The sequence below is a fragment of the Lissotriton vulgaris genome, chromosome 5 (genome assembly GCF_964263255.1).
Source record: "Lissotriton vulgaris chromosome 5, aLisVul1.2, whole genome shotgun sequence".
Lineage (NCBI taxonomy): Eukaryota > Metazoa > Chordata > Amphibia > Caudata > Salamandridae > Lissotriton > Lissotriton vulgaris.
Window position 1 is genome coordinate 1,807,322,126 of NC_141693.1, and position 14,678 is coordinate 1,807,336,803.

The 14,678-nt window shown below is 43.5% G+C and overlaps 1 protein-coding gene across 1 annotated transcript; it reads left to right on the forward strand.

Moving 5' to 3' along the window:
- The first annotated feature begins 318 nt into the window (after positions 1-318).
- LOC147717239 (keratin, type I cytoskeletal 47 kDa-like) lies at positions 319-14,296 on the forward strand. Its single transcript, XM_086924187.1, has 8 exons — positions 319-881; positions 4,311-4,393; positions 6,484-6,640; positions 8,470-8,631; positions 8,757-8,882; positions 9,449-9,666; positions 10,886-11,001; positions 13,339-14,296. The coding sequence occupies exons 1-8, from the start codon at positions 393-395 to the stop codon at positions 13,446-13,448; spliced, it is 1,461 nt and encodes a 486-aa protein (XP_086780313.1). The 5' UTR covers positions 319-392; the 3' UTR covers positions 13,449-14,296.
- Positions 14,297-14,678: the final 382 nt, after the last annotated feature.

Below are 14,678 nucleotides of genomic sequence, written 5' to 3' on the forward strand. Positions count from 1 at the left end.
GAGTGGGCCTTCAGCATTGTTGACAGGGGCCGACGGCAGCTCTTGTCATTTTTCGGAGAGACAAAATATTTTCTTGCAAAGTGAGATTCTAACTTCACCCGAACCTCCTGGGAAAGATGAGAAGCCGCCCGAGGGAGACGCATTTCCAAGACAAATGGTCAGATCGGGGAAGATTGCTATCTGGATGGACAAGAATGTGGTCCAGCCGAGCCAGGAGGGGATGAGGCCAGTTTGAAATACAACCCATCACTACCCCCACCCTCCCCCTCCCCCCCACCACCACCACCCCTTTGGCTATAAAAAGTGACAGTCCGGGCTGGCTGCGGTGTACTCTTGTGCTCTCGCCACACCAGGTACAGCTGAAGCCCCGGGCCCTCTCACCAGCCGCCACCATGAAGCGCTTTAGCAGCCAGTCTGCGTATGGTTCATCAAGCAGGGGATTTGGGGGCGAGTCCTTCAGCGTCGCTAGAGGGGTGTTCAGCTCTGGTGGGGCTGGCTTTGGGGGGAGCTCCTTCGGTAGTGGTGCTGGGGCTAGCTTTGGGGGGGCCTCCTTCGGTGGTGGTTCTGGCTTTGGAGGTGGCTATGGCGGCGGTGCTGGGGGTGGCTCTGGTTTCGGTGCTGGGGGAGGCTCTGGTTTCAGCTTCAGCTCAGGGGGTGGCGATGGCGGCCTCCTCGGCAGCGGCGGAGAGAAGCAGGTCATGCAGAACCTCAATGACCGCTTGGCCTCCTACCTGGACAAGGTGAGGGCCCTGGAGGCGGCCAACAGCGAGCTGGAGATCAAGATCCGCAACTGGTACGAGAAGAACCAGAGCAGCAGCAGCAGCGCGCGCGGGAACGACTACAGCAAGTACTACGTCACCATCGACGACCTGCGCAGCAAGGTAAGAAGAGGGTGAGCGGGAGCCAGCCTCAGCGGCACTGCAGGCCGTGTCCGAGATGAGATCTCGGAAATGCTTGACATGTCATAGCATGGTAGTTGCTGTAGCCGCTTCTTAGCGCTAGGAGGGAAAAAACGTACTTGTAACTGACATGAGATGAAAGGAGAGCAGAGAACAGGTAAGAAAGTTGTAGGCAACACTGCGTGGTGAGATAACGGTGGTAGAATAGTATATTATCGATCACATAAAATGAGTTATTTAGAAAAATAGGCTGTTCATATTCATGAGTAGAGAGTGACTGTTTCCTGCTCCACCTTCCCCCTCTAACAGGTGGGCGAGTCAACAAATTAACAGGGAGAGAGAGACGAGCAAATGGGCTGGCTCAGCTCTCAAAAACCGTGCAGCAGCTGAGGCCCGAAAATGATTCCACAGACACCTGAAAAATAGGATACATTCTCCAAAATTTAAAAAAGTGTAGTTCTTCAACTTGTGGAAGCCATAACATTACTATGTCTCTTCTTAACAGCGATTGTTGTTTTTAAACTTAGACTATCAGTGACCTAAGAGGCAAGACAGTTTCTTTACAAAGACCAGATTCTTTTAGAGCAACACTGTAGTCTACTAAATTAAACACAATAGGTTTTTGTACAACTGCTGTTCTAAACTCACATATTTGAAAGTGTTTGCATACACGATAATGAAGAAAAATGAGTTTTGATTAAATGAAATGTTTGACAAAGATCTCACAATTTAAGGAGGAAAGGCACGATTTATTCAGTTTTCTGGTTTCACTTTGTGCAAATCACCCAGTAAATCAGTATCTATTTCTCATCCCTTATGTTAAGGATTTGTTTCCCCAGGTCCAAAGACATCAGCTCTGGCCCTAATTACACATCCTGTGTAGAAAGAGAGGGAGGCTGGAAGAAGCCACATAAAAGCTCGGCTTGTTATAGGCTCGAGGGTCCAACAGGACCTTGAGCTGATTAGAGCCAGGCTTCAAGCTCAAGCCCTCAATGGCTCGCCCACCTCTATTACTTTCCCCCTTCTCTTTTCTCTGCCACTGGCCCTAGGTAGTGCAGATAACTCTCCATATATTCTTTATTATTTTTCAGTACCCCTTCGCACCTTTCCCCTGCCTCCCTTTAACTCCCTCTAAATAGGTCTTCTCCCTTTTCTCTCTCCTACTCCATCTGTTTGTTTCCCGCTCTCTATCAACAAACAGCGCCACTGGAATCAAGTGATTCTGCGGCTTCTGCGTTTTGCCGCATAATTATTGATTTGCCGCACTTGCCATATAATCCACCATTGTTGCATAATCTGCAGATTTTAATAAAAAAATGTGTTTCTAGCTCAAACAAATCCAAAGTTACTACAATGTTGCGAAATGTGTTCCCGCGCAGTGGAAGACACGTCGCAAAAGTTGACTGGTCATTTTTCTGTCACGTATTGCTGTATTTTGTTATTAAACTGGCTCTAAATCTTTGCCCACCGAGGGTTACCATGGTTAAATATGACAAAAATAATAAAGTTATACTACAAAAAATGTGCCTCATCACGCCAAATAAATAGCCTTTTCTTGCTGCATAATTTATTCCCTCCCCTACCTCATGAATCCCGTGGCCCTGCACAAAACCCAGGTTGTATGCTGTGCACGTGAAGAAACCCGGGACCTTCATGGGAATGGAATTAACGGTGGTGGGGTGCAGTAAAAACAATGCGAGCCTGACACCCAGGGGCAGATTTACTACTTCTGGCGCATCTCTGCTAATCAGCAGGGATGCGCCAGAAGAGTTGCGGTGTATCTGCCCACCCGTGCGCCACCACTGATGCGCCGCATTTACAATGCGGCGCACCGTGGCGCACAGACGGGCAGATGCGTGTCACATCCCCGTCGGAAAGGTGGCGCATTGCTGTAGTTGCGTCGCAATAGTGACGCAGCCCCAGCAAGGCTCGGGGGTGCCCTATCCCTAACATGCTGCGTCAATCCTTACGCCTGCTTCAAGCAGGCGCAGGATTTTGACGCAGCATGGCCTTAAAAGTGACTGAGTGAAATCTAGATTTCACTCAGCTACTTTTAGGAGACGTTCCTGTGCCGCAACGCCCCCCCCCCCCCTGCGCAGGAACGTCTACATGTGGAGCAGAGCTTTACAACGTGACGCATCTCCCATCTTTGTGCCGCCGCTGCATCACAAAAGTGACGCAATGGCGGCGTAAAAGAGGCGCAAGGGGCTTGTAAATCTGCCCCCTAGTTTGTACAAAAGGAGAGGTGGGGACTATGGGCGTGGCCAGCGCAGTACATTACTTTCTGTGCTGTCATGAGTAGCACATGCAGGATTGCTTCTGCCTTCATCACATCACCCTGATCACCCCAAATTACCAAACCCACCACGATAACTCCGAATACTGAGCTGACTAAATGTAAGGGTTCCTTCAGAATTAGCATTAACCTGAAACGTAATATATATAACAAAGGCCAATGGCCTCCGCATAAAAGCTTCGATCCTTTGTACTCCACGTCGTGATTGTAGAAAGCAAGATCTAAGAATCGTTTTTATTTCCCTGTGAGACCATCACCAGCAAGAAAGAGCTTCTTTTTCGAAGCATTGTGGGCGTTGTAGTTCTCGAAGAGGAAGCTGCTGTGTTGCAGTCTTAATTCTACAGGATGGAAGAAGAGAATTCTCGCCCCATAAAGAACCAGTGGCGAAGAAGAAACTATAGAGACCTTTTTGCGAGGGGTGCCGCCAAATGCCACTGAGTTCAGATTCCAAACCACTAGGGATCACAATGAAACAAGATTGCTTATGGTGAAGGCCCTGTGATCATATGCCAAAGCACCGATCGTCCAGGGCCCCGTCTTTTTATAGTGCCACGAAACTACAAGACTGTTGTGGCAGGTGGCACTAAAACTTGCTTTATATAAGGTGAACTGGGAGGTGATAGGCGGCACTGAGTGTTATATAGTCCCCGATGTTCCTAGTCACGCGGCCCCACCGCATCTTCAAGTCCCCCCCCCCCCTTTGCTGGAACACACAACTCCACAAAATATGGCCACCTCCTCATTATTCGAATTAAAAACCATACACAAAAGTCACCCCTTTTACTTACGATGCTTCACCGACTCGGCTGGCGAAACTGGGTCCCGATAACGTTAATTCATGATGTTGTTGGGTTTATCTGCATATTTTTTTATTCATTACACTCGCCCCCTGGCCACCGAGCCTCCGTCTTCTAACCCCATATTAATATTCAGTAGTTGCACGTGGGCACTCCAGTTCTTTCGTAATACGTCGCACTTGCACGTGCATGACGTCACCATGCACTTCCGGCCAGCGCCCTCTGTACCGCCATTTGTTGATATGCAGAGCACCTCTGTTCAAAATACTGTAGTGTATACATATCAATTTGCTGATTAAACCCTTTCTTGCTTTTCAGATCGACGCCGCCACCATTGACAATGCCCGCTATGTGCTGCAGATCGACAACACCAAGCTGGCAGTGGACGACTTCAAGATGAAGTGAGTGTGAGCTCAGACGAACTTCCTCTAGAACTTTCTACCCATTAGAGAACTTACTACCAGCCTAACTGCCAAGTTTTACGGGTCCATGCGTGATGTGCTGCTCTACTCCATATTTTCTCCTTTGAATTCTGGGTCTTGTTGGCTTGTTTATTCCATTATGACTAAGGCTCCCCGTTTTCCGTTTTTACTGATTTTTACAGATAAATACAGACAGAAAACCATTTTTCTTGTCTATGTTTATTTTTAAATGTGGATAAAAACAGAAATTGGGTGCTTTTTTTGGGTTATTCTACATACACTTTGCTATGTCTGCCAAGTCAATAACTGTGTGGATTGATAGGTAAGTGGGTAAAAAAAAGTGCGATTTTAGTAAAGAGCCTTAAACAGTAAATATGCACAAGGCGGATACTGAAAAGTGCACATTTTCATATAAGTGCATTGATTTATCTTCTGCAGGTCTTCATATCACTGAAACCTGGCAGGCATTCAAGCATGACTGCATATTTATTGGTTAAATAAATGCGGAAATGTACTAGTTTCAGATTTATTTTTTTCACAAAACCCATAATAAATATGGATAAATACATTTAAAGTTGACGAAAAAGAAATCTGGCTAAATACAGATGGAAATGTCAAAAAAATAAAATACCATAAAACCAGGAGCCCTAATTATAAAGCAGGCTACAAGTCCCCGAATTTAAAGTAAAAAAACAAACCTGGACTAGAGTACCTCATCACGCATGGACCTAAGATACTTGGCAGGGCTGCCTTCTGCTGAGAGCACCACCGCCAAAACAGTTTACACAAGATTTCCATACAGCTAAATTGACAAAATCCCACTCCCGCCCCAAACCTGGTCATTATGGGCACTGTTTCTAGTCCTCGCCTAATGCATTCTGGGTGTTAAAATCTTGTTTTGTTCCCATTGAACTAATTAGAAAGCAGCCCTGAGCTGACCGCATACGTTGTGTGTACTGACCTGAGTGAGGCCTTCATGATAGTACTTATTGGAATTGGACGCTCTAGGAATTCGGCAAGGGCTCATAGCTTTAACATCAGGATTTATTCCACCCGGAGCTCCTTTTTCCGTAAACCAGTGTCAAGTTAGCCTCCCCCCCCCCATGTAAGCCAATATGCACCCTTCAAATACATGCAGAAGCGGCTCCTTGATGAAGAGCGATAATGCAATACACTATATTTATATAGGTGAATAAGTTTATACACACATTTATGGTATCCTTGTGTTCCCGTGAAGTCAGATTCTAACTAATCTGATGTAGTTAAGTTTAATATATCTTTCTTACACAATATCCACGATCTACTAGTGCAACTTAAAACTTTTATAGTGGTGGGAGATAATAACTTTGTCATAATAACTTTGTCAATCTGAGGAAAAAGTCTTCCTAAGAAGCTTTCCTATAAAAAAGAGAACATTTCTACTTTCTTGTCCATATAGTTGTTTCCCTTGTTTCTCTCATATCAAAGGGAATACAGAGCACCTGTGTCATTAGCCTTATACATAATTCAGATCAACCAATTATTCTTATATCATGTTAGAAAAATATAATTCCAGGAACCCAAAGAGTTTCTTAGAAGCCCACCATTGGTGCCATTGAATGCCATAGTAGCCAAACACCAAGGCTGCCTCTTCTTGATTCTATCTCCTCTACACAGTCTGACTTATTGTCCCACCTTTTCAGATTCTTTTTCATCCCTAATCTCTCCCTTTGTTACTTTTTCACTATCTTTCGCCTTCCTCTGTTTGTCTTTTTTGCCTTCTCTCTTTTGCTCTGGGTCAAAGTTTGATGGTGGAAATTAAGCCGGAGTCTCCTGAAGTGAGTGCTGGTACCCACCACAGGCACACATTAAGCAATGCTTACTATTAATGTGTTTCAACCTGACAGCTGAAACTAAGGTCTAGGGCTCTTGTTCTGCCCCATTGGCTAGACTTATAGTGCTCTTAGAAGGCTTAAGATGACTTGTGGGACTGGGAGTTTGTCAGGTACGCCACATACAAGGCACAGTGGTGTACTGTGGCGTGCATGCTCTTGTATCCTAAACCAACCCCTTCCTTATCTGTCTTTCAGGTATGAAAATGAGCTGGCCATGCGCCAGAGCGTGGAGGCCGACATCAATGGGCTGCGCCGCGTCCTGGATGAACTGACCATGGCCAGATCTGAACTAGAGATGCAGATCGAGAGCCTGACCGAGGAGCTGGCCTACCTCAAGAAGAACCACCAAGAGGTAGAGGGCATCCCAGTGCTTTGTTTCCTGCTAAACCACGGTCCATTAATAACACCTTTTTCTAGCACAGGAGCTCTTGAAAACCTCTTCACTTGGATTGTGCCTGACTCTTATTTTATAAGTGTGATTGGCCCCCAGTTCTCTTTTTAGGCCTCCTGAGTCTGGTTTACACCTACATCTTTTCTACCAAAGACAAGTAATGAAGGTATAGTGTATACGCAGGGGTAATTTACTGGGGAAAGAGGTGACCTTCTAGTAGAGGAGGGAGCTACTGAGAAAAGCCTGATCTGGTTGGTAAAGGTTGTGGGGTCTGTTCTGCGCTATGTTCTACAGGGAGGGAGAGTGTCCCATGTATGTGTGGTTTAAGAGGCAGTATGTTGTCTTTTGAATTTTTTTTTCTCCAGGCAGAGGCACAGTTTTTTGGGACGAGGTCTTTAGTGGGTAAGAATGTGATCAGATATGAGACTGTTCTCTATTGCAACATGGCTTCTAGAGGCCAAGGCAGATGTCTATGTAGTTGCCTCTATTACTTGGATAGGGCCAAGTAGTCCTCTATATATCATAGTGTGTTCTAATGGCATAAATTAAATTTGTAGATTTATATGGCATGGCTTATCACCCGTGAGGGCATCCAGGCGCTGTCTATGGGTACAGGGAGATTAAGTGATATGCCCAGAATCACTGGATGTTGAGCCAATGCTGAGACTCGAACCAGGCTCCCTGAGTTGTCAGTTCTGGCCGATACGCCACATCCTCTCCCCTATAGGGTGTGATTACAATGTGTAATATGTTTTGGCCGTCTGAAAAGGCTTTGTCCAATCTGCCATGGGCTCTCACAGGCTACCATGTTGCCTATTTAAGTTGTGAATTATACTTACCAAGTGAATTTTCTATTGAGGTCTGTCGTCTCCTGTCCGAGGGTGTGACCTATACATTTATGAGTTCTGCTGGCGAATGATATGATCTTTCAGGTAGTGTACAGCATCAGCCAAGAACAAGGTCTGTTGGTAACTAGTTGTACCAGAACCAAGTTCTGAGTATTGAATTGCACCTGACTAGTTTCTGGCCCATAAGGTTATAATGTGGTCTATCTATTGGTGTCAATTTTCAGCAATAGGACACATTTGTGTTATTTGATGTTTTAACTAGTGTGGTTCATATAGCATGAATACAAGGATGTGGTCTAAATAGGAGGCTGCTGGGATGGTGTGATGGTTGTTTGGTCGTACTTGCATGGTCTGCTAAGCTGAAGAGTGCCAGTTAGTTGCAGGATTTAGATTCTGCAGGAGGTGTGTGGTCTGGTGGGAAGATGCATGTTGTAGAGATAAAGGAAATGGTCTAATTTGAGGGGAGTGGTCCTCATTAAATAGTAAGGTAAAGTGTAAAGGGCTCTAATGTGGGTTGGATCTTGGTGGGGGTGAGGTTGTCTAATGAAAGAGAGTCCTATGTAGGATGCAGTGTTACAGTGAGACAAGGTGTGAGTCAATGAATGGTGCTTTGTCCAGTGACAGACTGTAGTCTTGTTGGAGGGGTGTGGACTAGTGGAAGATGCTGTTGTCTAATAGGACGATCTGTGATGTCACGTTATGGATCTCGACTTTCAATAGGAGGCATGGTCTAATGAAAGCTGGTGTATTCAAAGATTTGCGGGCTCTAATGATCACTTTCTTTAGGGCGAATATCGGGTTCCTACAGATGTATGATCCCAATGCCCTCTAGTCCATTCCCACAGCATCCATTTTAATATCTAGGTTCCCCAAACCTTCTACATGTGTACTTAGTTCCTGTCCATATGATCTGCAAGCCAATGGTCTTCTTGCTCTGCACAGGAAATGGTGGCAGTGAGTGGCAATGCTTCTGGTGAAGTGAGTGTCGAGATGGATGCTGCTCCTGGACAAGACCTCACCGAAGTCCTGAATAGAATGAGAGGCGATTATGAGTCGCTGGCAGAGAAGAACCGCAGAGAAGCCCAGGCCCAGTTCTTGAAGGCGGTAAGAAGCTTGTTACAAAGGCACACTATGCAATATAATATGGTGAGCAGCCTAATATGCAGGCATTTTTCACACTTGATGGATCCTAACAATGCTCTCCTCTCTATTTTGATCTGCTGTCTCAGTCTGAAGAATTGAAAGTGCAGCTCACTGAGAACGTGCAGGCGGTGCAGTCATCGAAGAGCGAGGTGACAGATACTCGTCGCACTCTCCAGAGCTTGGAGATCGAGCTTCAGTCCCAGTTGGCCATGGTAAGTTTGTCTCAGATACCATGTGATTCTCAGAGGTAGAGGAATACACTTTTACTCTCGTGAGTGTATACTTTTAAAGCTCTCTGTTTTTACCTAGGTGTAGGCTTTTTAAGTAATCTGGATATATTTCCAATAATATTCCTAATTACTTAGAACGGAGAAACCTAATTTCAGCAGCAGCTTTCCCCCAAAATATATATCTGCATATTTAAAATTCTAAAAATAGATAATACCTGATATAGGTGATATGTTAATAGACAGCTTATGGGCGAACACTTTCAAGAATTGCAACATCTTCATTTTTTTTTTAACTGACATTACAGCCTACCCCACTAAGTGACACAAGAAATGAGGCAGTTTTGTGGGCATAGTGCTTCACAGTGAGAGTTGCAGGGTGGGCAGCCATTAGTATGGTGTATATAAACCACAAACAAAAGGTTGCTCTCAACTTGAGGTGCCAACAAACATGCACTTTATCAAACTGCTCTTGGTTCTCTGCAAGCCTATTTGTCATAGTTGTAGTGCTCTGGCCTAGTCTGTAACATGCTGGGTTCATCTCTTCACAGAAAAGCTCCCTGGAACAAACCTTAGCAGAGACAGAAGGAAGTTACGTGGCCCAGCTCATGCAGATGCAGCAGAGGATCAGTGGCCTGGAGGAGCAGCTCATGCAGCTCCGCAGCGACATGGAGCAGCAGAGCTATGAGTACCAGCAGCTCCTGAACATCAAGACCCGGCTGGAGATGGAGATCGAGACCTACCGGCGCCTGCTGCAAGGAGAGCTCGAGTAAGGAAAGCTTTTATAGATCTCAAGAATTTTCTACTGGAAGGATATCAATCCTAGTCAACAACGTTCCCATAGACCTTATTAGAGTGACACCGATACACATTCTTGTGGTGACCTCATAGACATTATTGGAGTGTTGCTCATAACCCTTTCCAACGACTCTATAGACTTTTATGGGTTGTATGTCAGACTAGCGAGGATAAAAATATAGACCTGTCAAAATACAGTGGCCAAAATATCAACTAACAGATTATCCATGAGGGTATATACTTACATATACCTGGAGTTAAAAATAATAAACCTATATAGTCAACCCATCACAATATTCTAGCAGTCAATATTTTAAACCTGAATATTCTGTCAGTAATCTCTTTGAGTGCCACTCATGCTGACTTCCTATGACTCCATCAGCTTTAATGACACTCCTACCTAATTCTAATGTTCCTTTAGACTTTAAAAGAAAGCTCCCCATACACAGTCTTAGTAACTCCACAGATGGTATTTGAGTCTACCTCTTAACCAGTACCAGTGGGCCGCTGTATTTTGATGGATGTGTATCCATAGGAAATGTTCTTTGAGTATTTCTCAAAAGTAACATCAATGGCCCAGAGACTTTACTGGAGTGGAACTTATCCTCAGCATCACTACCCCATTCCTCGCGTGATGGTTTAAACATAGCAGCATCAAAATCCGTAGCCTTCGTGGTGTTTTAAACATAGCAGCATCAAAGTCTGTAGCCTTTGTGGTGTTTTAAACATAGCAGCAACAATGTCTTTTATTTTTTTTAGAGAAGTCTTGCCTATAAGATATATCACAGGTCTAGTACACTGCATTCATTTTTCTTATATTCAACATAAAGGAAATTTCCCTCAGTGAAATCATGTTCCTGAATAGGAGTCTTACACATCCTCATTTATCCCATATATATAAAGAAGTCTCAGCAGTGGCCCAACTCCTATAGAGTTAAGTTTTAGACAATAGGAAGGCTGTGTTCTTTGCATGAGCTATTTTATGATTTCATTAATACTGTCATCTTACGAGTCATGTAGCCTAATTGGGGTAAAGAATGTTTTCCCTATAATTGGTTCACAAACTCTGTGCCTTAAAATGGTAATGTACAGCATGCTAGCAGTAGGAAACCATGACATCTGCTAACTTTCAATATAGCAAAGAAGGTCCACACTTACTAAAAAAAATATAACATATGTTTTTTCAACAGCAGCGCCAGCCAATCATCTTTTCAGATGTCGTCTGCTAAAAGTTCTACAGTATCCTCGTCCCAAAGCACCGCCACAGAAGTGAAATCACAGACATCGTCGGTGGATTCCAAGAAAGGTGTGCAAGCATTTCCACATCACTAGGTCGCTTTCTTTCTCCATGTTCAGGTTCGAAAGCAGTCATAGCCTAGTTGACATGATCTGTGAATGGCAGGTCATGCCTTCATAGCCAGGCAGAGCTCTGGGAATTTCATAGCAAACACTTTCTTAACTCTGAAGTGTTGATTGTAAATCCTGTTTGATGCTTGGGTGCAGACATGTGTTTAAAGAAAGTGTGCCTCCCTATCAAATGGGGACCAGTAGAGACTAAACCTGAACATATATAAGAACTGGTTTGAAGTAGTCTGTTTTCTATTTTAATACACACAGTTGAAAAGTAGAGGAGCTCTTGGAAAGGGAGAAACAGACGGTAAAAATACATTGGACAGGTTGGGGAGGACAGAGTATATAGAAACCTCAAACGAGCGTGATAGGGTGTAGAAACAAGAAGAGATCCCATGTGAAAGAAAAGTGTACTCCTTCCTAAAGAAAAGGATGAGGGGAGAACGGAGGTGTCCTTATGATAGAAATAAAGGTGCGGAGTATCTGCTGGGAACATCTCAGCAAACAAATCACCAGAAAGAAAACCACAAACAAGAAGTGACTCTAGGCGCTCCATAAAATAAAAACAACTTGTGGAAATATTTTAAAAAGCCATTACTCGAGTTTGAATATATAAACCTAGTGAATTCAATCCCTCTTTGTGGAGAAGGTTTCCTGAAAAGAGGTTAATAAGAACATGCATTTTCAATTTTGCTATTCCTCAAGACGACACAGAGCTTGTCTGCAAAGCCTGAGTGAAAAGAAGATACTAAATGTTAGCAGCATCTCCATTTGACAGTTCAGTGGTCTTCATGCAGCCCCTACTTGTCTCTCCTCTGCTGGATCACCATAAGAGACATTAATTGTCTGCAGCATGTAGGTGGTCAAAGTCAATGCAGTAAATATTTGAAGACTCCCTCTCTATATCCTGTAATATTTTAGAATGTTCTATAGTGTAAGCAGATATATTTCACTATCAGATTATTCTTCCACAGTGCTGACTTTAAAAAGATCAATTCAGGCAAGGACTCCCCAGACTGTCTTGTTCTTCGTACCTGAAAGCAATTAATGCAGTGCTATCTTGTACATAGCATGTAGTGTCACTTTGGTCTAACTCTCATGGGCCTTCCCCCGGCATCTGTTATTATGACTGAATGTTTAGTACTGGTTAGTAAGGTCATGATGGGAAGAGGAGTCTCAAAGGGTAAAATGAGGTACCCTCTAAAGATAGACTCTAGCACATCTATTGGTAGAATTAGGCATGCTCTAAGTCCTTACATGCATGTTTGCACTTACATTTGTGTGAGCGAAAGAAGAATGAACCTGTGCTCCTGGTGCCTTTCATAGAGGATGAAGCCAGATATTTGGTAAAGTCATTCCATCCAAGGCAATTGAGGTGAACCCCTCCAGGAGGGCAAGGCTGACATCCCTCAGAGCTATCCCACTGAGTCTAAACTGGGGTCTAGGTCTCTTGTTCTGCCTCATTGGCTAGACCTACATTGCTCTTAGAAACCTCCCTCTAACTGACTAAAAATAACACTACATACCTCAGAGAAGGACTAGACCCACGAATTGCTTCTTGTGGCTACAAAATGGACACATTCCAGACTTCCAGTTTGTTCTTTTGATAGTTGCCCTTGATTGGCATGGGGCATGTACAGCATGGTTTTCATGTTTCAGACGTTCTATTGCACTTCTGCGGCACATACAATTGATGTTCAGCTAAAGCCCATAAAATTACTCTTTTGATGAGTGGTATTCGCTCTGGGCACCGCGTGAAAATAAAGGTAGCAACAGTGCACTTTACATAAAATAGTGGGACCGAATCTGTAGTACACACTGCATATATGAAACATACTTTAGACATTTTTTATTCTGCTTGGAACTTATTTACTGCTTTCAAACCACAACAAATTTTAATCTATAATATTATAATATTTAATTTATAATGGATTTTACTGTACATGTAAGGTTCCATGGAACCTAAAGGTATGGTAAACATTTCGACATTTTGTTACAATCGAGGGTGACTTCGGAGACATGTGACGGTCATTAGGAAAAGGGATAGGCTAGATTTGCGCCCAAAATTTAGTAAAGGTTTAGCACTCTTTATACCTCTTGTCTTTGAAGTGCACACATCTAACACCAGAGAAGAAGAGATGGCACTGTTTGTCTACAGCCACTCAAAGGGTTACCCGCCACATGCTTTTGATTGCCACAAAAATGTTAGTCATGGGTTCAAAATGGTTGTCCTATTCCTACTTTGCACTTCTAATTTCTAATTTGCACTTATTGTTTCTTTCCAATACTTCAGACCCCAACAAAACCAGGAAGGTGAAGACCATCGTTGAGGAAGTTGTCGACGGCGTAGTTGTGTCTTCCCGCATTGAGGAAATCGAGGAGGACGTGACAAATAAGAAATAAGCACATATTACAGAAGAGCAGCCTTTCCAAAGAAAACAGAACCAGATTACAGAAAGAACGTAACCACTGGAGAATTCACATGTTGTGTCGCTATGATGAATATGGGACAATGCAGCAGACTGAAGGAGTAGCAATGTGCACTCATCCTTTGTCTCTCAGTAAAGGGTTAATAACATCTCCACAGCAGCAATGCTTGTACCAGTTTGAAAATGTGACAAAAGAGGCAAACACTAGGAGTAATGCCACATTACCTCAGATAGAACCAATGGGAAGCTAGATATCACAGAATAGTGATGTAGTTGTAGATTTACTACTTGTTGTAAATAGTGGAAGTGACAGCGAAGCCAAGGGATAGCACTGTACATGAATGCATTGGTTAAAAGGAGTTATGCCTGTATGTGGAGTCACATTGTTGGGAAACAGAAGATTAGAATGTTTGGAGTCCCTTGATTCATGAATAAACGTCTTTCTATAAATAAGTGACTCAAATGCAAATAAGAGAAAAAAGGAATAAGAGAAAATTTGAACTTTTGACAATTTATTAGATGAAGAAAGTCCTACTTTGAAGTTCTTACATTGTACATTTTTTAAGAGCTCCTAGAAAGAAAAAATATCAGGTACAGGAACTATACACATGTTCTTACCTCTGTGTAAGGTTGTACCCAGGATTTCTTTTTCCCTTAGGAAAGACCCATGTGTTTCACAGAAGTAAATCCCACCTTTAGATCCCTAAATATGTAACGTTTTAACATTTCGGCATAGAAGGGGCCCCTCAGAGCCCGTTTGGTTCAATGTAAAAACTCAGTTTCTCTTTGTGATGGAATAAATGCTCCCTTTCAAGTAACAAATGCAGTTCTTGTGCCTCTTTTGTGTGTCTGGCATTTAGAACAACCATCTGCCTGCACTCCTACTAGGAATGACATCCAGTTGTCACAGAGTGTCTCCTGCTGCTATGCTTCTGTAGCATAGGATACCCCGCTGCTGCTGTACCTCTCTCATACAGGAATCAATTATGCTGCTATGCCTCTCTCCTACAGAAATCCCATCTGCAGCTATATCACATCTGCTGTAATTCCTCTCTCATATGGGAATCACTTATTTTGCTATACAACGTCTGTAATACAGGAATCACTTCTGCTGCTATACCTCTGCCATACAGGAATCACATCTGCTGCTATACCACTTCTGCTGAGATGCCTGTCATACAGGAAACATATATTCTGCTATACA

Bases quoted from the DNA above. Each gene is read 5' to 3' on its own strand.
- LOC147717239 (XM_086924187.1), top strand. From the start codon at position 393: ATGAAGCGCTTTAGCAGCCAGTCTGCGTATGGTTCATCAAGCAGGGGA. The intron at 6,641-8,469 runs GTAGAGGGCATC...TGCTCTGCACAG, and splicing joins TCAAGAAGAACCACCAAGAG to GAAATGGTGGCAGTGAGTGG. The intron at 8,883-9,448 runs GTAAGTTTGTCT...ATCTCTTCACAG, and splicing joins TTCAGTCCCAGTTGGCCATG to AAAAGCTCCCTGGAACAAAC.